The sequence below is a fragment of the Pleurodeles waltl genome, chromosome 8 (assembly GCF_031143425.1).
Source record: "Pleurodeles waltl isolate 20211129_DDA chromosome 8, aPleWal1.hap1.20221129, whole genome shotgun sequence".
Lineage (NCBI taxonomy): Eukaryota > Metazoa > Chordata > Amphibia > Caudata > Salamandridae > Pleurodeles > Pleurodeles waltl.
Genome location: NC_090447.1, coordinates 347,834,099 through 347,857,885, shown reverse-complemented (window position 1 = coordinate 347,857,885; position 23,787 = coordinate 347,834,099). Strand labels below are relative to the sequence as shown.

The following is a 23,787-nucleotide window of genomic DNA, read 5'->3' as shown; positions in this document are numbered from 1 at the left end:
CAGGAAGAATTGGACACTATGCAGCCCCCAGCTAAAGTGCCACAACAGAAAGAGAAGCCAGCACCTCCTCAATTTTCTCCTCCTTATTCTCCTCCTCATTCTCCACACTTAGCTACCTCTCCTCAGATAAGTCCTACACCTATGCATTCTCTAACTCATTCGTATGATTCACAACACAACACTGTTGATCCATGGGATCTTTATGACCCTGATCCCATCCCAAGCAACGACCCAGACAGCTACCCCTCTAAACCATCACCACCTGAAGATACTACAGTACATAACCAGGTGATAGCTAAGGCTGCAGCCTATCATGGGGTTACAATGCACACACAACCACTATAGGAAGATTTGTTATTCAACACATTATCCTCAACTCATTCTATGTACCAATGCCTTCCAATGTTCCCAGGCACGGTAAAACATGCAGATCAAATTTTTAACAAGCCTGTGAAAGCACAAATTATAACACCTGGAATAGAAAAAAGTACAAACCTGCACCTTCTGACCCTGATTATATCACCCATTAGATACCACCTGATTCATTTGTGGTTAGTGCTGCCAGGAAGAGAGCAAATAGTCAGTCGTCAGGAGATGCACCTCCTCCTGATAAAGAAAGAAGAAAATTCGATGCTGCGGGGAAAAGGGTTGCGTCCCAAGCAGCAAACCAATGGAGAATAGCAAACTCCCAGGCACTACTAGCTCGTTATGATAGAGCCCATTAGGACAAGATGCAAGATATAATACAGCATCTCCCCAAAGAACACCAAAAAGGGCTCAACAGTGGAAGAAAGGCAAGCTATTACAATTAACCAAATAAGATCTGCCCTAGATGCAGCAGATACCGCTGCAAGAAGTGTCAACACAGCAGTCACTATTCGTAGACATGCATGGCTCAGATCTTCTGGTTTCAAGCCAGAAATACAACAGGCTGTGTGCACTCTATTCTACACCATATCGATGGTCATTTTGTAAAACACAGTTTCGAGGTGGTTTCAGACCACAGCTGTCGGAGGCATCAACCTCCCAAACAAAGTACCAACGAGGTGGATTTAGAGGCACATATAGAGGACAATACTCTAGAAATAGAGGAAAATTCCAGACCCCTAAACAGCCTGCAACACACCCAAAACAGTGACCTCCTTCACGCCCTTCCACTCCACAACTCTCCTGTGGGGGGAAGACTACATCAGTTCCACACACATTGGCAAAATATCACCACAAACAACTGGGTGCTATCAATTATCCACAATGGTTATTGCCTTGAATTGATATACACTCCTCCAACTATTCCACCAAGGTTTCACAAGCTAACCACAAGAGACACAATTCTCTTTCAAGAAGAGGTCCAATCTCTACTACTCAAACAAGCAATAGAGTTAGTTCCACTGTCTCAGATAGGAACAGGAGTTTATTCACTATATTTTCTAATTCCCCAAAAAGATGGTGCCCTAAAGCGAATATTAGACCTCAGGCCCCTCAATCTTTACATCCTGTCAGAACATTTTCACATGGTAACCTTACAAGATGTTATCCCACTGCTACAAAAACAAGATTTTATGAGAGCTTTACACCTCAAGGATGTGTATTTCCACATACCCATCCACCCTGCTCACAGAAAATACCTCAGGTTTGTCATTCAGGGACAACACTACCAGTTCAAAGTGTTACCCTTTGGAATAACAACAGCTCCAAGGATATTCACAAAGTGCTTGGCAGTAGTGGCAGCTTACCTAATAAGACAACATATACATGTCTTTCCATATCTAGACGATTGGCAAATAAAAATCAAGCAGTCGTACACAATGCCAAAATTATACACGTTATGTAACGCAAACCTTACATACACTAGGTTTCTCCATAAACTACCAAAAGTCACACCTTCAACCAGCACAACTACAACTGTATTTAGGTGCAATACTAAATACTCAACAAGCTCTAGCGTATCCAAACACACAAAGGATACAAGCTTTCCCAAATCTAATTCCACAAATACAACCAAATCAACAATACACACGCAAGATTAAACATGCGGCCCTTACAACAGTGCCTTGCACAACAATGGTCACAGGCACACATTCAACTCTAAGATCTAGTGTTGATAGACTGCCAAACATTTATGTCCCTTCAGTGGTGGAATTCTACCAATCTAAGAAAGGGGCGGTCATTTCAAGACCCTGTGCCTCAGACCATAATTACAACAGATGCATCAATGATTGGTTGAGGAGCTCACCTAAACAATCACAATATGAAAGGACAATGGGATGTCAAACAGAAACAGCTACACATAAACCACTTGGAGTTATTAGCTGTCTTTCTAGCCCTCAAAGCCTTTCAACCTCTTCTCACACAGGAGAATGTTCTTATCAAAACAGACAACATGACAACCATGTATTATCTCAACAAACAGGGAGGGACAGATTCATCCCAACTGTCCCTTCTAGTCCAAAACAATTGGAAATGGGCAGTCCACAACCAAATTCATCTATTAGCACAGTACATCCCGGGGATAGACAATCAGTTGGCAGATATCCTCAGCAGAAATCACCAACAAACTCACCAATGGGAGATTCATCCTCAAGTACTTCAAAAGTACTTTCAAAAGTGGGGAACACCAAACATAGACCTATTCGTAACAAGCGAAAACACAAAGGGGGTCATTCTTACTTTGGCAGGCGGCGGATGCCGCCCGCCAAAGTTACCCCGTCGAAAGACCGTGGGGGTCATTTCGACTTTCCCGCTGGGCCGGCGGGAAAGACCCTGCAACAATGGAGCCGGCGGAGTTGCAGGGGTGCGACGGGTGCAGTTGCACCCGTCGCGATTTTCACTGTCTGCAAAGCAGACAGTGAGAATCTTTATGGGGCCCTGTTAGGGGGCCCCTGCACTGCCCATGCCAGTGGCATGGGCAGTGCAGGGGCCCCCAGGGGTCCCACGACACCCGTTCCCGCCATCCTGTTCCTGGCGGTAAAAACCGCCGGTAAGGGGTCCGGAGGATTCCCCCAGCCGGGGGAAATCTGGCGTTAAACCGCCGGACCCGGCTGGGCGAGCCGCGGTCGGAATACGGATTGAAGCACCGCCAGCCTGTTGGCGGTGCTTCAGCCGGCCTCCACCCTGGTGGTCATAGACTGCCAGGGTCAGAATGAGGTCCAAAATGCCAAAACTTCGCATCCAGACACCCACATCCCCTATCCAAGAGCAATGCTCTATGGATCAATTGGTCAGGGATTTTTGCGTACGCTTTCCCTCTCCCCCACTCCTTCTGTTTCTAGTCAACAAGTTGCATCAAACTTCACTCCACGTGATACTCATAGCACCAACATGGGCATGTCAGCCATGGTACACAACATAACTAGATCTGTCTGTAGTACCACACTCCAAACTCCCATGCAGACCAGATCTGTTGGCACAAAACAGAGGTCAAATCAGACATCCGAATCCCAATGCTCTCAATCTAGCATTTGGCTCCTGAGGTCATAGAGTTTGGATATTTACAACTCCCATCAGAATGTATAGAAGTTATAAAACAAGCAAGAAAACCCACTACTAGGCAGTTCTATAGAAACAAATGGAAAAGATTTGTATATTACTGTCAACCTAAAAATGTAGATCCTCTTACAGCATCAATACAAGATATTGTATGCTATGTCTTTCATTTACAAAAATCAAATTTAGCATTTTCTTCAATAAAAATACATCTTACTACAATTTCTGCATATTTACAAAAAAATCCAACATAGCTCTTTATTTAGAGTTCCTGTCATTAAAGCTTTCATGGGAGGCTTAAAACTCATCATTCCACCCAGAGCACCACCAGTTCCATCTTGGAATCTAAATATAGGGCTTACAAGACTAATGGGTCCCCCCTTTGAACCAATGCACTCGTGTCAAATTTTATTTCTAACATGGAAAGTTGCCTTCCTCGTGGCAGTTACTAAGTGAAATCCAAGCCTTTACTCTTGAGGATCCTTTCTTCCAAGTACACAAACATAAAGTTGTACTAAGAACAAATCCACAATTTCTACCAAAATTCATTTTCATATAAATCAAACAGTGGAACTGAGCTTTAATGTACTATATAGACAGAATTAAACAATTTAGAAAGACTAAATAACTCTTTGTAGCTTTCCAACAACTACATACAGGCAGTCCTATATCAAAACAAGTTTTAGCACGATGGATTGTAAGATGCTTCCAAACATGCTATATCAAAGCACAAAGGCAGCTTTTAATTACTCCCAAAGCACATTCTACACGAAAGAAAGGTGCAACAATGGCTTTTTTAGGGAATAATCCAATGGCTGAAATATGTAAAGCAGCTACATGGTCAACACCCCATATATTCACTAAACACTACTGTGTAAACGTATTATCACAACAACAAGCCACAGTAGGTCAAGCTGTTCTAAGAACTTTATTTCAAACAAATACAACTCCTACAGGCTAGCCACCGCTATTTTTGTGAAGGACAAACTGCTTTGTAGTCTATGCACAGCATGTGTATCTGCAGCTACACATGCCATTGAACAGAAAATGTCACTTACCCAGTGTACATCTGTTCGTGGCATGTTACACTGCAGATTCACATGCACCCTCCCTCCTTCCCGGAAGCCTGTAATTATTTGAGTTAACACATTTGTATATACATTTGCATGGACATCTCTTTCTTTATCCTTATATACTCTATCACTTCTTCCTATACCCTCTGCGGGAAAACAATCTAACAATGGAGTCAATGCCCATGCGCGATAGAACTGAAGAGGAGGAGTCACTTGATCCCGTGACTCTAAAAGACTTCTTCGAAGAACAACAAGTTGTAACCCTCTGAGCCCAACACTAGATGTCGGAATCCATATGCACAGCATGTGAATCTGCAGCAGAACATGCAGAAAAATTCATCACCGTAGGGCCTGTCAGTTGCTTCATCTTTCTCCTGCCAGCAAAAAGATGATCCAGTTCAACTGCGAGAAAGAGATCCTAACCCTCATGGGACAAATGTCAGGCATTTGACGTCCAATCCTGACCGAGGTCTCGGAATTCATCGCTACTGAGCAGGGCCACCTTTTTATATCTTAACCATGGAAAAGGCCTTCTAGAAGAACCCCTCCTCTTAGAAGGAAATATAAAAAAATGCTGGCTAGTTTAGGTAAACCTTGAAAGGAATGCGTCAGGAGCTGGCCACCTTCCCAAGGCACTCCTCCCAAAGTCAAACCGTTCTCTTGCCTGTGATATACACCTTATCGTATTGACTGCTTACCTCCTACATATCGTGTACCAGTCCTAGCTCGTTGGTGAGAAGGAAAACACGCAGAAGTAGAAAAACACATTGCATAACATGTTTGCACGGAAAAATACTTTAACGTGGCGGTGAAGCTAAACTGAACGCAAAATGGAGCATAGGCTGAATACAAAATGGAGTCTATAACCAGTGACCACTGAAGTGCCAATAGGCAGAAAAGCCAGATGCAAAGCAGTGTGACACGACATCAGTGGTCAACATGCAAAAACATTAGAGGTTATTAAGGCATATAGAAACACTTCAAATTATTCTTCGCTTAAAGAAATCAATTTATACAAGCTGTGTTTAGCGCTTCTATTTCTTTTTGGCTGTCAGAAAGCCCTGTTTTCTTTTTTTATTTATTTTTTGTTATTTGAAAGTTGTTTTGACCTATCTGGCCTGCAGCCCTTATGCATCAACCATCATGGGTGACGTTACACTAGACGCATGAAGAAAAAAAAAAAACTATAATTACTTACCACGTCAACTCTGTTAGCTGAGGAGACTTGTGCAGTGTTCCTCATTGGAATAGTGGCCCTGTGTGACATCCTTCCAAAAGTATTTGCATCAACTAAAATTATCCCATAATACTTTTTGGGAGTTTTGCATGTACAGTGACTGATGATTTTCATTGTGCATTACTTTTTCCAGTGTAACCTTTTTGCTGTATATAATTTGTTTTGTAATCATTGAGGGCTGAAAACTTAATAAAATCTGAGCATTGGAAATACATGTAATACGCTTGTTTTAACTTGGCTGTACTGTTAAAATCATTGTGTTCATTTTATGTTTATTATAAGGTTGATCTAGAAGTTACTACATGGTTCAGCAACTTTTCCTGTTTTCGTTTAATACACAAATTATGAACTGCATGGAACTGCTTTTAGACTGAGGAATCTCATTTAACACTATTCTTTTTGAGACACAAATCCTAGCAAATTAACCTTCTGTTAATTCACAGGTTTAAGCTCAGATTGTGATTTAAGTTCAGGTGAATTTTGTAGCTCTTAATTCATTCACCACAGTACTAAGACACTCAATACTTTTTACATTTTCTTTTCAATTAGAGCACTGCCAGGGAGAGAGCAAAGCATGCAGGAGACTATTTTACTCTGTTGAGACACCTGCTTAATTATGCTTTCAGTGCGAACATCAACATTCCCAATGCGGAAGTTCTTCTAAATAATGAAATTGATTGGCTCAAAAGGATTAAGGTAAGCTACAAAGTACTTAAAATGCTATAGTAATGCTGCAATAATTTGAGTCATCTAGAGGTCTAATATCTATTTTTTTTGTAGGATGAAGTTAAAAGAACAGGTGACACAGGTGTTGAAGAAACCATTTTGGAAGGGCACCTTGGAGTAACCAAAGAACTGTTGGCTTTCCAAACACCTGAAAAAAAATATCATATTGGCTGTGAAAAGGGAGGCGCTAATCTAATTAAGGTAAATGTCAGTTCTTCTACTGGCTAGATGTTGCCTAATTTTGTACTACTTTACTAAAAGGTGAAATTTAAATATGAAGCACTCAATTCAATATCGACTGCTTTCAGAAATACTCAGTTCCACAGAGGCTACAGTAATTGTACTGTGGGTGTTGTGCTTTCTCAGTGTTAAAAGGCAGCAAGTATCTTTACCCCTGCTCCAATATAATTCACTAGGAATATCCTGTCTTTTCGGTGTGCTTTGTTGTAGAGTACACAGTCAGTTTCTGGAAAAACATTTTACTGAGAGCTCAGAGCAAATTTTCAGTTCTATTCTGTCACACCATTTTCCAAGCAGGTGTCTCCTCAGTGACCCGAGTACCCATCCATTCCTTAAAAATGACCCCAGGATTTATTTTTTAGACTTTACACTTCTCCAGTTGTATAGATAGTTGCTCGTTATGATTCAGTTGTTTACATTGCTGTTTATCCCTACACATTGCTTTCTTCACCAGTGCTTTTTCTAAAATGCTATGGCGTGCAGTTTTCATCTTATACTGCATTTTCTTATGCTTTCTACTGTACTTCAGTTTTCCGTCTTGCTGTTATATATAATTGTTTCATGCAGTGTTATTTTCTTTGAGCATAATTAAATGACTTAGTGATTCATAAGTTTTATATTTTATTAGTAATTGTAATAATACAGAATTGACAACATGCAGCAAGTCTTTTTCCCTGCCCTCCCCCCAAAAGAATTACCAGTTTTTATATCTTTCTTCACTTAAGTCTGTGATAAGGCAAGTAGGGGCTAATGTGCTTGAGTCTTTTGTTTGCAGCACAGGCTGAAAACAATGCTAATATCAGAAAGAACAGGCCTTAGGACTCTGTTACACTTTACTTTTGAATTCTGCAAGCCCTGAACGTATACAATTTAATTCTGCAGAATCATGTTGGTACCTATGTGAACATTCAGCACAGAATGGAAAAATCCCCTTATAAATTAAGAAACAGGACCAGAAAGCATGGCACTTTTACTCATACAAACACCTTTAGCCTCCGTGAAATGAAGGTGAAGCCCTCATGCTAATTTAGGCTTATATGTCAGGCCTAGCACTCTTACTCTACATGAACCATTCACACACTTTCTTCAGCACGCAAATATGGGCAAGCTAGCATGCATTAAGGCCTATAATACATGGTAACGTTATCAAAAATATGCAAAAGCATGCCTACAAATGACAAAGCAGCCCCTTGAGCAGTGTGGTGAACCATTCTCTCTCAGCAGAGTAAAGTATTGCCTTGTTATGTTGGACTTAATCCCCGTTGCCCAACTGCATGCCACATTAGTTGGGAAACTCCTGTACTGCTGTCATTCTGAATTACCTCAGAAGCTGTTATTTGGCCATCACCTTGCAAAGAGAACTTCCCCAGTCCTACCTTCCTTGAAGTGTGACAAGATGTTGTGGTGTTCTTTAAATGGTAAAGTCAAAAGGATGGATTGGGCTTCAGGTTATGAAGAATTTTACTTCTTTATCTTCACTCTAACAACTAGGATTGACACTTAGGGGGTTATTCTAACTTTGGAGGAGTGTTAATCCGTCCCAAAAGTGACGGTAAAGTGACGGATATACCACCAGCCGTATTACGAGTTCCATAGGATATAATGGACTCGTAATACGGCTGGTGGTAAATCCGTCACTTTTCCGTCACTTTTGGGACGGATTAACACCTCCTCCAAAGTTAGAATAACCCCCTTAGTCATGTTTGCTGTACTCCGAGTGCTGCTCCCCACCTCCTTTTTATCAGAAGCTTGATCTTCCTGTCTGCTTGACTAATGATGGGCACTGCTCAAACTGTACTTGCCCTTTCTTGCACATGCTGATGTGCTCTTGGTTCTCACAGATTGTTTACTTCTCCCAGCACTGACTGCTATTCCTCTTCGTACCTAAGTACAAGTGTATTCTGTTTTGCAGTTGCTGCACACATTGTTTTTAAAAGCTCACTTTAATAATTCAATGCCTTCCTTGTCTCCGAGGTTTACTTTGCCCACTCCACTACCATACATTGTGAGGTGCTCATTTTGTTGGTCCCCTAAGGAGGCCATTTGGCGGAGAACATACCTATAGTGACTTGATACTGCCACACTTTAGTCTGACTATGTTGTGCTCCCTGTATCGGCGATCCCCTCCAGCCAGAGTCAAACATTGTTTTTTTTATTCGCCAGGCATTTTCCTGGGGGGGCTAGTGCACTTGGAGACCTCTTTTGGAAAGCCCAAAGACATTCCTGTGTCATTTTCCCTAGCTCCCCGAGTTTAATTGGAGCAAGCATGGCAAAGCTTCAAGAGAGAAAGAGAGTGAGAAGTGGAGAGAAAGCGATCAAGGAGAGAGGAGGAGAAAGGGACTGGAAAGAGAATGCATGGGAGCAGCTCTGGTTTGAGCATTTTTGGTGTGGCTGCTTTTAGTTTACCAGTTCGACCTAGCCGCCAGCCCTTATCAGTCTGCTCTGTCTTCCAGCCATTGTTGAGGGCTGAAGCAGATTCAGGCTTTAGGCCATCACAACTCCACATGTCTTCACTTAAATGTGCAATACTAGTAGTCTCTGCTGTTTGCTCTTCCTCACTTAATGATACTGTTGTGTTTGATTTTTTGGGCAGTACGGAGAAGGTCATAACAGCAAACATGCACCACCTTCTTGTCTCTGCCTGCTCTGCAACAGTGCTCGTGTCCATATGTGGGAGCTCTGGTATCTCCGGGCCGCCAGTGCTTTCATCTAATTTTGACTGCTCTATTTATCACCACTTCCCATTCTCTGTCTCGTGTCTGCTTGTGGTTTGATTTTTTTTTTTCTTCTGCAGTGTTGGTGGCTTGTAAGGCGTGCAGTCTTAGACACCCAACTCAATTTTAATTTTGGCTATGTACCCCCCCCCCCCCCCCCATTGTACCATTTTTAAAGCTACAACTTTCACAGATTAATAGGAAATTATTTTTACAGATGTCCCTTTTGACATTTCCTGTCAGTATCTAAACCAACCAGTTTAATTTTAATGGCCCTGAATGCTTCCAAATAGAATGCAGCCCATCCTCAGTGCTTCAGCAAGATACTGCTTGATTTCTCAGCAGTAGGTGCTAATTATGTGCGCCTTCTAGAGACTGAATGTCCTGACTTGAGAGGGGGAGACCAATGCAGAGACACAAAGCAGCAAACCGATTAGTTTGTTGAGTATGAGCTCAAGCACGGCAATACAAGAGTGGAATCCAACTTAACAATCCAGGTGCCATTCAGCAGACCATGCTGTGAGGATGGGAGCCTCTGAAGCAACAGGTGCTTGGATGCCTGCTGATGTAGAGTAGTCTAGTGGACCACTAGAGCTTAATCCCTTCACCTCTCCACCTAAAAGTGAGTTCTTTACTGGTGCTATGGAGAAGACTGCGCTGAGATATTCAGACATGGTTTGATTTGAGGGTAGCCAGTCATTAGCATTGTGGCGAATAAGTGATAGATAAAGGAGAGGAGACTGCAGGCAGACAGAAAATGCCAGACTCAAACCTAAAGACTTAAGACAACTTTGTTTTGTTTAATACTCCTCATGCTGTTATGATGCAGAACATCTCAATCTGTTGTTGCCTACTTATAGTTACATTATTGGAGAGCAAATGGGGTTAACTGATAGAGACGTCTAGCTTACAGATTCCTTACCTTTGAATTTTCCAGACGTCAGACTGGATGTGGAAGATTTTTTACGTGAGCAGTACCCCTGCACACCAGTAGGTGGCATCCAGCGGCTCCACATGCTGGCGTTGTCTGCGCCGGGGGTGACGTTGCAGTCACTTATATAAGTGCCACCTTGGGGCATAACGTCAGTTGTTTTTTTTTTGTTTTTTTCTTGCGCCAGTTAGCACTGATCTGGAGAAAAACTACCCATCTGTCATTTTTTGACAGGCTTTTTTCTACATTTTGTCGAATTATTTCCAGTGTTGAGGATGTCTTTAAAGAACACAGATTTTAAAGTGTGTGACACCTGTCACTGCGCCATGTCAGTTACAGACCCCCATTTGTGGTATGTCTAATGTGAGCATGACTCCAAGTCATGCTCAGACTGCTGCTGAACCATGGCACCGAAAGCTTTGAGGGAGCAGTACCTGGAGCTGCTAGCGGCCCAGCATGTTATGCCATATCGTGCGACTCCTAAGAGTTCTCTGTCCTGATCGAGAGGAAAGTCGAGGGACTGCTCCAGGAGCCCAAAGTCCTCTGTCTCAATCCAAGTACTCAGGACATTCAGGTAAGCAGAACAAGAAGTCAAAGTGTGCTTTGACTCTCCATGTCTGCAGCCAACTCGGTGATGAAGGAACATCGGCGTTCGCGATATGGTTCTGTGGAGCCGTTGCCAGATTGGACCTGCTTTTCTGTTAGCTAGAGTGGCACCTGCTCAACTTAAGAAGTTTTATGAGGTTATGTGCTGTGTATTTGAGCGTGCTGGCCACTCAGAAGTGCCTTTGGGCTCCTCTAGGCCAGAGGGGATCCCATCAGGCACTGCGCCTGTGGCTTTGGCCTCACATCTGATGGGCCTCTGTGATTTCGATCACAGATCCAGACCGATGCCAGTCGTGCCTCCGCGACCCTCCAGGAGGTTGGTCCTGACGCCGATGCTCATGGGCGCCGTTGACGCCCAACCCATTTGGATCCCTGAAACAGACCTGGAGCCGCAACGGAGTTGACAGACACAGATTCTAGTGCCTACAGGACCCATGTGTCCTAGTTCGGCGGCTGAGACCTTTTCAGGGAAAAATGGGAGAGTACACTGGAACCTTCAGAATACCAGCTAGAAGACTGGGAATCCATGGATTGATGGGAGGAATGAGCAATGCCAGTGGACTGGACTGGATACCTCCCCAGAGATAGCTCTCCAGATACTGGTTTGCTTTCTCCCCATACTGTTTCTATGGAGGAGGTGGCAGCATATTCTATGGTGGTGAAGAGGGTGGCTGGACCTCAAACTACCCTTGGTGGCAATCAAGACGAACATCTTCACAGAAGTCCTTCAACCAGGAACTTCCTCATCAAATCCTCGCTCCCTTTTAATGAAGCACTTCCTGATGTCCTATTGAGAACCTGGTCCAAGCCCAGCACAGGGGTCCTGTGAACAGGACAATTGCCTGCTGCTGTTGCCCCAACCTTGGGCACTCATCTGTGCTCACCCAACACACCACCCCAGAGAGCTTGGTTTTCCAGACCTCCACCTCCCATGGCATGTTTCCTGCCGCCCCCTCCCAGACAGGAAGTACAAGAGTCTGGATACCTTAGGCTAGAAGATGTTTTCTTCCACCAGCCTGGCATTGCGGTCAGTGAACACCTCCTCCTTATTGGGCTATTATTCCCACACACTGTGGGACATAGTTGCGCAGGTGCTGTCACAGGTCCTGGAGGAGGCCCTGGCCATTTTCTCCCAAGCTTTCAAGGACGGGAAAAACACAGTCAAGTTAACCATTAGGTGTGGTTTGGATCTTGGCAGAGCTGTTTCCTCAGTCATTTTGATGCGGTGTCTGGCTGAGAACTTCTAGCTTTTTGGGGGATGTCCAGGTGGTCCTTATGGACATCCTCCTTTGGTGATACCAGTCTCTTCAGGGAGAAGACAGACTCTGCGCTGGAGCACTTTAAGAACTTGGGGGCTATGGCCAAGTCCTTGGGCTTCTCATTGGCCCCACGTCCCCAGTCTCCATTTCGTGGATAAAGATGGGGCGTTCCACTGCGCCATCTCTATACAAGCCTCTCTCCTGGGCAAGTACCCAGGGGAAAGGGGAAGTACCCGGTGGAAAGGTCTTAGGGCATTCCGGCCTCGTGGGTCAGCTAGTCAGAGGTCTTCAGCACCCCCCAAACCCTCTCCCCCTCCTCTTCCCCCCCCAGACAGCTTCAGCCACCACACCCTCCAAATGTAGCCCTACAAGATCATTGACATCCAGTTAATGGAAGACTCCGCCATTAACTCCACCACTGGCAGTCCATGACATCAGACAGTTGGATCTTGCAGATCACTTGGAGGGGCAATTCCCTCTCTTTCAAATCCTCCCCTCCCCCTATGCCTCCAACACAAGATTGGCTGAAGGAAGATCATCCCTTGGCCACAGGAGCCATAGAGAGGGTTCTGTTGTCAGAAGTAGCCAGTGGTTGCTTTTGTCACTACCTTCTGTTACCCAAAAAGAACAAGGGTCTTCAGCCTATCCTAGACTTCTGAACCCTCAATCTCTTCCTCAGAAAGGAGAAATTCAAGATGATGACTTTAGCTCAGGTCTTGTCTGCCCTAGAACAAGGAGATTGGATGGTAGTGTTGAACTCCCAAGACACGTATATTTCCACATTCTCATCCTGCTTGTCCACAGACATTACCCGTGTTAGGACAAGAGCACTTTAAGTTCATTGTGCTCCCCTTTGTCATAACCAGCTCCCCTCGGGTGTTCACCAAGGTGATGGTGGTTGCAGCTCATCTGCCAAGATTAGGGGTGGTCAGTCTTCCCGTATCTTGACGACTGGATGTTAAAGGCCGCCTCTCCCAAGTCTGTCATCTCCCACATCCAGACTACTGCAGACCACCTGTATTCACTGGGGTTCACTATAAATGTTCTGAAGTCAGACCTGAATCCCTCTCAGATGCTCTCTTTCATTGGAGCTGTCCTGGACACACTGTGGTTTCAGACTTGTCCTCCCAAGCAGCGAGTCCAGGATGTTCAGGCTATGATACTGACGTTTAAGCCTCTATCCTGGATTTTGGTGAGAATTACCATAAGGCTGCTGGGCCTCATGGCCTCCTGCATACTGTCAGTGACACGTAACTTCGAAACTTTGGTGCCCATTGCGCTGCATGTGGCTAATCAACACCACCTATTGGCACACAAGGGGAAAATCAGTAAAAGCAAAGTTTTGTTGTTTTTTAATTTGAAAAAACACATATTGTAACCTTAGGCAAAAAGGCAACTGCAGCACTGTTTGAACACATACAGCTGTCAAATATTTGAAAGTTTAGGCACTTAGTTTGAAATTCAGTTGCGTCTTTTGAAAGTATTACTGGTTAGAACAGACGTCTAAGTGGTTCAGGGGCTTCTCAATAATCTATTCACTTAAATTACCATTCTCAGTCACATCCACCTGAAAATTGAGTTAATTTTAATGCTAACCCTCCTGCTTAAGGTGTCTTAAGATAACTTTTTTGGCATTCACCCTAACTTCCACAGAGGAGGATGTTGATACTGTGCTAGTTCCTAAATTAAGCTGAGGTGGTTGCAGTGAAGCCCATATTTATATGTCAGTCCTCTCATTGTCATTGAGGAATGTAAAAGTGCAGAGTTTTTTAAGGGGTTTGTATGGTCTCTGAATTTTTTTACTTTAAAAAATCATTTATTTTGATGAAACCTTGTGGTCCGGCTTGGCAGCATGCAAGATAAGACACGTTTGTAATGGATAAGATATTGGTCCATCTGTCATAAATTCGTCCCCCTTAAATGAGTGGGAAAAAAAGAGAATGGATTTCAGGAAATGTTTTAGTCCTTGATGCTTCACTTAAACTGCTTCTGAGAAAAGTGTGACATTTTATTAAAGGTCATTACTCTATGCTATCTTATTCAATCACTATAGTTTCTGGATAGTGAGCAAAGGCAAAGATAATGTGCATCATTGGCATACATATGCAAAAATGTATCCAGCAGATAATGTTGCCACTGTAAACACTGGCTTCAGTCCTTAATTACTGTGTTTTATTCGAAAAGAAAGAAAGAAGGGAAGGCAACAAGCTTGTCAAAGAAATGTAACCAGTGTAGGAACATAAACATGGTAAAGAAGGTCCGTATAATCCAACAGAGGTGTGAAATTTGGGCTTTGGAGTTTGAACCTGCATGTGAGAGAGGTCCGAGAAGTAATGCAAAGGCTCTATGTTTCACGGAAAGGTTGGTGATTCTGCATAACACACTTATAACAGAGTTACTTGAGGAAATGCAGAGGTAGAGACTACGTTGTTGCAACAGGATGTAAACAGCCACATTAACTAACTTTTTAGTCCTTATCTGCAATCAAATTATCTGGTTCGTGGTAGAAGTGTATTGGTACATTAAAGCACACATTCTTTATTGATCATTAAAATGACTTTGCATCTAAATTATTCCCAGTGTTGATACCTTTTTTGTTTGTTGCAGGAATTGATTGATGACTTCATCTTTCCAGCTTCAAATGTATATTTACAGTACATGAAAAGCGGAGAGTTGCCAGCAGAACAGGCCATACCAGTGTGTAGTACCCCAGCTGCCATTAATGCTGGATTTGAGCTGCTGGTAGCTTTAGCAGTAGGATGTGTCCGGAACCTCAAACAGATTGTTGATACCTTGACTGATATGTATTACTTAGGTACGTTAATTAATTTTTATTTCCATGAAAATATGTTTCAGTTGTATTCATGCTTGAGTTTTCTTCTCTTCCTAAGATGCCATTTGTCAAAATTTGCAATTATATTAGTAAACAAACTGTTGTCTTGGTCAGTGTTAAACTCATCCATTTTTTCTCTCCATATATCTGTCTTGGCTTTCACATTCTTGATTTTTCACCCGCCCTGGAAAGGGAGACAGGAAAGCACTTTCCAAAGGCCTGTTATGACCACCTCATGTTCACGAACATGTACAGTGCTCAGAGCTTCTTTGTTAGCATTAAGGAGTCCAGGATATTGCACGTCATCCTTCAGGAGAGACTCAGAAGCTACAGGAATCACTGACTCAATTTCTCTATAAAGTACCACGCCTTTCTAATTCAGGAGGGCATAATCTAAAAGTACCTTGCTAGCAATATTGTAAGGAAATGCCTCCTTGGCATGGTTACCCCCTGACTTTTTGCCTTTGCTGATGCCAAGTTATGATTTGAAAGTGTTCTGAGGCCTGCTAACCAAGCCCCAGCACCAAGTGTTCTTTCCCTAACCTGTACTTTTGTTTCCACAATTGGCACACCCTGGCATCCAGGTAAGTCCCTTGTAACTAGTACCCCTGGTACCAAGGGCCCTGATGCCAGGGAAGGTCTCTAAGGGCTGCAGCATATCTTATGCCACCCTGGGGACCCCTCACTCAGCACAGACACACTGCTTGCCAGCTTGTGTGTGCTAGTGGGGATAAAAAAGACTAAGTTGACATGACACTCCCCTCGGTGCCATGCCAACCTCACACTGCCTACAGGTATAGATAAGTCACCCCTCTAGCAGGCCTTACAGCCCTAAGGCAGGGTGCACTATGCATAGGTGAGGGCATAAGTGCATGAGCACTACGCCCCTACAGTGTCTAAGCAAAACCTTAGACATTGTAAGTGCACGGTAGCCATAAGAGTATATGGTCTGGGAGTCTGTCATGCACGAACTCCACAGCACCATAATGGCTACACTGAAAACTGGGAAGTTTATTTATTGTGCTGAGAAGCTTGATACCACACACTGATGCCAGTGTACATTTTATTGTAACATACACCCCAGAGGGCACCTTAGAGGTGCCCCCTGAAACCTTAACCGACTACCCGTGTAGACTGACTGGTTTTAGCAGCCTGCCACACACTAGACATGTTGCTGGCCACATGGGGAGAGTGCCTTTGTCACTCTGTGGCTAGTAACAAAGCCTGTACTGGGTGGAGGTGCTTCACACCTCCCCCTGCAGGAACTGTAACACCTGGCGGTGAGCCTCAAAGGCTCACCCCCTTTCTTACAGCACCCCAGGGCACTCCAGCTAGTGGAGTTGCCCGCCCCCTCCGGCAACGGCCCCACTTTTGGCGGCAAGGCCGGAGGAGATAATGAGAAAAACAAGGAGTCGTCACTGGCCAGTCAGGACAGCCCCTAAGGTGTCCTGAGCTGAGGTGACTCTGACTTTTAGAAATCCTCCATCTTGCCGATGGGATATCCCCCAATAGGATTAGGGATGTGCCCCCCTCCCCTCAGGGAGGAGGCACAAAGAGGGTGTAGCCACCCTCAGGGCTAGTAGCCATTGGCTACTAACCCCCCCAGACCTAAACACACCCCTAAATTGAGTATTTAGGGGCTCCCAGAACAAAGCAAGATAGATTCCTGCAACCTAAGAAGAAGAGGACTGCTGAACTGAAAAACCTGCAGAGAAGACGGAGACACCAACTGCTTTGGCCCCAGCTCTACCAGCCTGTCCCCCACTTCTAAAGACACTGCTCCAGCGACGCGTTCCCAGGGTCCAGCAACCTCTGAAGCCTCAGAGGACTACCCTGCATCTAGAAGGACCAAGAACTCCAGAGGACAGCTGCTCTGTTCCACAAAGACTGCAACTTTGCAACAAAGAAGCAACTTTGAAACAACACACGTTTCCCGCTGGAAGCGTGAGACTTTGCACTCTGCACCCGACGCCCCCGGCTCGACTTGTGGAGAACAAACACCACAGGGAGGACTCCCCGGCGACTACGAGACCGTTGACCCCCCTGAGCCCCCACAGCGACGCCTGCAGAGGGAATCCCGAGGCTCCCCCTGACTGCGATTGCCTGCTTCAAAGACCCGACGCCTGATAAAGACTCTACACCTGCAGCCCTCAGGACCTGAAGGATCCGACCTCCAGTGCAGGAGCGACCCCCAGGTGGCCCTCTCACTTGCCCAGGTGGTGGCTACCCCGAGGAGGCCCCCCCCCCCCCGCCTTGCCTGCCTGCATCGCTGAAGAGACCCCTTGGTCTCCCATTGATTTCTATTGCGAACCCGACGCTTGTTGGCACACTGCACCCGGCCGCCCCCGTGCCGCTGAGGGTGTACTTTCTGTGCTGACTTGTGTCCGTCCCCGTCCCACCCCCTCTCCCTCCCCCCCCAGTGCCCTACAAAACCCCCCTGGTCTGCCCTCCGAAGACGCGGGTACTTACCAGCTGGCAGACTGGAACCGGGGCACCCCCTTCTCCATTGAAGCCTATGCGTTTTGGGCACCACTTTGACCTCTGCACCTGACCGGCCCTGAGCTGCTGGTGTGGTAACTTTGGGGTTGCTCTGAACCCCCAACGATGGGCTACCTTGGACCCAAATTTGAACCCCGTAGGTGGTTTACTTACCTGCCAAAAACTAACAAACACTGAACTCCCCCAGGAACTGTTGAAAATTGCACTGTCTAGTTTTAAAATAGCTACATGTCATTTATGTGAAAACTGTATATGCTATTTTTCTAATTCAAAGTTCCTAAAGTTCCTACATGAAATACCTTTCATTTGAAGTATTACTTGTAAATCTTGAACCTGTGGTTCTTAAAATAAACTAAGAAAATCTATTTTTCTATTCAAAAACCTATTGGCCTGGAATTGTCTCTGAGTGTGTGTTCCTCATTTATTGCCTGTGGGTGTACAACAAATGCTTAACACTACCCTCTGATAAGCCTACTGCCCGACCACACTACCACAAAATAGAGCATTAGAATTATCTCTTTTTGTCACTATCGTACCTCTAAGGGGGAACCCTTGGACTCTGCATGCTATTTCTCACTTTGAAATAGTACATACAGAGCCAACTTCCTACAAATATCTTCTATCAGTCATCCTTTTTTCCATTAGCAAATCCTGCTTGAACAGAAAAGACAAACACACTAGAGCTCTTTCCCAGGTGGTTTTCCTGATCAAGAACACTGAAGAGACTCCACATACACTCTACAGATCTAGAATTTGAGTGCCATCAGGAGTATCCTATTTTCAGTCTATCCTGAGTTTGAGCTACACACCCTCCAGTGTTTCCTGTTTCCATTACCTTTAGAACCTTCCCATTGGATGACATCACTTTTAAAATGATTTGGCAAACACTGTTGCTAGGAAACTAAACATTAACACTTTGGATGCAACTGTCCAATCCTACAGCCTAAAATTCGATCTTGGCCTCTAGCAAAACTAATCCTGGGACATTCAGAGGCTATAGTTGAGGTTCTTCTGTCACCACTACTTTAACCACTTAAGTGCTGACCCTTCATAACGTTTTTTGTTTTTAGGTAAAAAATGTGCATGGTAAATGTGTGTTTCCTTCCAGGGGATCCTCATCAATAGTCAAAAGCACAGAATTTTCCCACCCACGTGCTGGCACACCGGAGCATGCACTATAAACATGCATGTGGATACCTTAAATGTATTTGTAAGAGTAAAAATTGCGTAGAGAATTTTAGTACATATATATCATATTCATGTGTAAGCTATCATGCAGTCTATGTTGACAAACAGACTAAAAATGTCTAATTTAAAAAAAAAAATCTTTAATAAAACTCTTCAACTAGAGTTAACAGCTTTCTGCAATCAAAGAAAAGAGCCCAGAAAGTATTAGCAATCTCATATATAGAGGAAAAACTGCAGTGAAATTACAAAAGGAATTATTAGCCAATAGGCTGCATCCCAATTAACATAGCAGAACCAAAAAACTGGCACCGTGCCTTTAAGGCCCTGTGAACCTCCAGTAACCCACAATGCCTCAGAGGTGAGTGAGCTGACATTTGGGCTACAGTTACATCAGTTCTTTTTTCCGACTTCTTCTGTTAGGGTCCTGGGGCATTGAGCTTTTATTTTCTGAGGGTTTTTATTTACCAGAAAATTCTGTAAAACACCAATTTTCTATATTTTACTCTACTTCTTTTTTCATTTTATGAGTAAAATAACGTTTTTTCTTAAAAAAAAAAAAAAAATGCATTCCCTTTTTGTAAAATACCCTGCTTTTGGCAAAAAGAAAGCTCAGACATATCCACACTCAGTCTGTATAGTGTGCTTACCTCAAAGCCACTGTCCTGAGACCTGTTGACACATCAATGTCGTTAACCGACGTTGAGAAGCATTCCTCCATCAACGGCGACACACGCAGTGTCATGGGACAGGACATTGAAGACACAGTTGACTTAGAAGGATAAGTCTCTCTCAGTGGTCACCCAACGCGTGACGTCGAGCCAGCACTGACATGCTGATACTCTGTCGAGGGCACACCATGGCCCATTGGCGCTGAATCAATCAACTTCGAAGACATCAACGTCACACAAATCGACGTCAAGGCAAAGATTGGTTTCTCGGTCGATGGTAACAAGACATCGTTCGATGTCGAGACACACCATCGGTGGCGTCATACTCGACATCAAGGCATGAGCGGTCTCTCTCGACGACACTGCATCACTGTTCGACGTCGGGAGGCACCTCACATATTCGGTCAACGTCGAAACAAACTTCAACATCAAAACAAGACCATTTACGTTCTCCACGACGTTTACCAACGGTGGCACATAATCCACCGGCAAGGACAAATTCACCTACTGCTACTTTAATGACGTCGGTGCCGCAAATGCATGACACTATAACGACCATACCAAGCAGGTCATCTATCGCGTCCTCAAGAGCCTCAGCACATTCTGGTCAAGTCTTGCTTATGAATCTGTCGTCATGATGGTTGCAAAGTATTAACAAGAGCCCAGCCCATCAATCTCTGGACTCACAATACTGTGGATGTATTCTCCCTCAGAATCCCTTCCAAGGACACCGTCACCAACGCCTCCAACCAAGCGGGCAATAGCTCCATCTTCTATAAGTCACTGTAAAAAAGAGACAGGACTACTCGTCACGCACAAGGAGTAGATCGCCGCAAGTATCCAGACCAAGGCCAAGATCTCAAACCTCTTGATCCCATCACCAAAGCCATAGATAATCTTCCTGGTCTACTGCATCTTCGTCTTCTATTAAGGACTATTTGCCTATGTTAACAGACAGTCCTCCTGCAAGAGTCTCTCCAGTCGACGACATAAACACCTTCAATGAAGTGTTGGTCAGAGAAGCTCATAAGCTTAATATAGACCTCCCTGAAACTGCAGCGTCATCGTCTGTAATTTTTGTAACACTACACCATCACCCCTTTTCAAGGCAGCTCGTTCCTCTGGTTCCAGGACTTTTGCAACAAGTCATGGATTCTTTCCTCACACCAGCAAACTTAGATGCAGCACTGGCAAGAATTCTAAATAAATACAAGACCCCAGACCAGGACTCATTATTTCTCAGAACCGATCCTCCGTGGGACTCTGTCATTCTAGCTGCAGCCAGGAAAACCCATTCAGTGGCATCCTCATCAACAGTTCCTCCAGACAAGCAATCCAAACATCTGGACTCTTTGGGGAGAAAGATGTGTGGTATCTCTGCTTCCTTTATGAAGGTATCTAGTGCATCTGCACTTTTAGGAAGATATGATCGATCTCTCTGGGATTCGAGAAACAGGTTTGTTGATAAACTGCCTAGAGAAGACAGACAGGATTTCCAAGAAATCCTACAGGAAGGAGGCCTAGTAGCCAATCAGGTATTCAGTGTGGCTGCATATGGCTCGGATCTAGCTGCTCATGGGTATGCGCATGGTATGTGTGCAAGATGATCATCCTGGCTCCAGCTAACAGGACTCAAACCAGAGGCACAACATTGAATCATGAATCTCCCATTCACTCGGAATTCTCTATTTGGGTCCCACACAGACGAAGAAATGGCCAAAATTAGGTCTGAATTGGACTCTCAAGGCCACGGGTCTAGGAAAGCAAAGAAATGCCGCAGAAGATATAGACCTTACAATAGATGTCCATACCAGCAGAGGGTTCAAACCTCTCACTGGGCCCAAAGGCAACAGCAAAAGCAAGGACAACCATTCTACCAGTCCCGAAAACAAACAAGGGAATGAGGTACAAATAGACCAAACTAGTCTGCAGTCATATGAGGAAATGATGAGGAATCACTTCCCCTGATCCTGACACCCACTTGGGTGGGGGGTTGGAAGAGTAAGAGTCTCACATACTATATAAGCGAGTGGTGCTCCATAACAAAAGACAAATGTCTTCTAAATATTGTCGCATATGGGTGTTCTCTATGTTTCAAATCCCATCCTCCTCCAGTACAACCAACAAAACAGCTTGTCATCAACAACCTCTCCTGCAAAAATAAGTTTTCACTCTGCTACAAAAAGGACTATCAAAGAAGTTCCACCTTCGCAGAGAGGAAAAGGCGTGTACTCCAGCTATTTCCTGGTGCAGAAAAAAGGCCCAAACAGAGCCTTCAGACCTATTTTAGATCTGATATAGCTCAACAATTACATTTGAAAAGAAAAACTCAGAATGCTTGCCCTTCATCAAATCCTCCCCCAACTTCGTTGAGGGGGACTGGATGTGTTCCATAGATCTACAGGATGCATAATTTCACATCCCAGTGGCAGTGAAACACTGTAAATTCCTGCGCTTCGTAGTTGCATCCCACCACTACCAATACAGTGTACTACCCTTTGGTCTAAAATCAGCCCCGCGCACGTTTTCCAAATGTGTAGCAGTAGTAGTAGCAGCGCACCTGAGGAAGTAAAAGGTTTTTATTTACCCATACCTGGACGATTGGTTACTGAAAAGCAGCACTTCCATTCAGACGATGCAACATCTCAAAATCAGCTTGAATACCTTCAAAACTCTAGGTCTTCAAGTAAATCTACAAAAGTCTATATGGACTCCAACCCAGAGGCTTCCCTACTTAGGAGCAACACTGGATACAAACCTCAAAAAAGTGTATCCTTTGGAGGAGAGACTATTATCAATAGCGCAGAAGTGTCACAGCATCCTTCACACTCTGTGACCAACGGCCAGGCAAATAGCATCACTCCTAGGTTCCATGGCCTCATGTATTTTCATTGTTCTGAATGCCAGGTTACAGGTGAGACCTCTCAAAGAGAACCTGAAGGCTCTGTGTAGCCAATTTGCAGGCAAATGGGACTACAGAACATTTCTCTCACAAGCGGAAAAAAACTCACTACAAGGGTGGACTCACCAATAGCATCTGTTAGTGGGGAGTCCCATTTCATCAGAGCATTCCTACTCAAACACTGGTAACGGATGCATTGCTTCAGGGCTGGGGGTCTCACGTGGGCTCTCTCCAGCCCAAGGGCTGTTGTCAGACAAGCAGCAGCAATACCACATCAGCCTGCTAGAGTTGAGGACAGTTCATCTAGCCCTCAAGTCCTTTTACTCATCCATCAAGGAAAACTCCATCTTAGTCCAAACAGACAACACAACCACGGTGTACTATCTGAACAAACAGGGGGGCACTCGATCTCACCCTATCTTGAGAGTCACAGACTGTAGGAAGCTGGGTACGTATATACCATATCAAAGTGAGATATAGTGTGCACAAAGTCCAGGGGTTCCCCAGAGGCTTAACAGAGGCTTAAGTAGTTAATAATAATGCTCTCTTTTGTGGTAGTGTGGTCGAGCAGTTAGGCTTATCTGAGGGTAGTGCAAAGCATTTGTTGTACACACACAAACAGCAGAAGAAGCACACACTCAATGACTTAACTCCAGACCAATGGTTTTTATATTGCAAAAATATATTTTCTTTATTTTAGAACCACAAGATTATGGCTGCAGGTAAGTACTTCAATAGATTAGTATTTCACACATATATCAACATTACTTTGTTTGAAATCAGTAAGTTATACAGTTTTTTAATTATTGACAATAATGGACACAGTGCAATTTTCAGAAACAGTTCTTGGGGAGAAGAAATGTTCGGTCGTTTTTTCAGTTAAGTACAACACTTAATTTGTCTCTGGGTTTTAGGAAGTCCACCGGTTGGGCTTCAAGTTAAACCCAAGCACCCACCACCAGCAGCACAGGGCTGGCGGGGTTCACAGGTCAAAGATGAGCAATTTTAATGTGGGTTCCTATGGATACAGGGGGTACTTGGAATCAGGCCTGCCTGCAGGTACGTACCAGCGCCTCGGAGGGCAGACCAGGGGGGTTTGAAGGAGCACTGGAGGGGCCTCAATTAAGCACCAAACACACACCCTCAGCGGCGGCCAGGGTGCAGGGTGCAAACAGGATATCGGGTTTCCAATGCTGGTCTATGAGGAGACCCCGGGGTTCACTCAGAGGCTGCAGGTGAGGTCCAGGAGGGTGTCTCGGCGCACCACTGGTCGGACAGGGAGCAGGGCCACCTGCTGAACGTAGATGCACCGGGTGTCCGTTTCTCCAAGGTCTGGTGGCTGCGGTGCAGTGTGTCTTTAGGCGTCAGATATCTTCGTCTGGAGCTTCGCGGTTGGGGGGGTCCTCGGGATTCCCTCTGCAGGCATTG

At 44.5% G+C, this 23,787-nt stretch overlaps 1 protein-coding gene across 4 annotated transcripts in view; it reads left to right on the top strand.

Annotated features, from left to right (window-relative positions):
* The window catches only part of USP9X (ubiquitin specific peptidase 9 X-linked), a 1,493,361-nt gene that overhangs the window by 1,068,063 nt on the left and 401,511 nt on the right, over positions 1-23,787 (top strand). For all 4 annotated transcript variants that reach the window (XM_069204214.1, XM_069204212.1, XM_069204215.1 and 1 more), the window contains exons 28-30: positions 6,343-6,489; positions 6,574-6,720; positions 14,877-15,084. In XM_069204214.1, the coding sequence (XP_069060315.1) occupies positions 6,343-6,489; positions 6,574-6,720; positions 14,877-15,084 (502 nt within the window). The remainder of the gene's footprint in view (positions 1-6,342; positions 6,490-6,573; positions 6,721-14,876; positions 15,085-23,787) is intronic.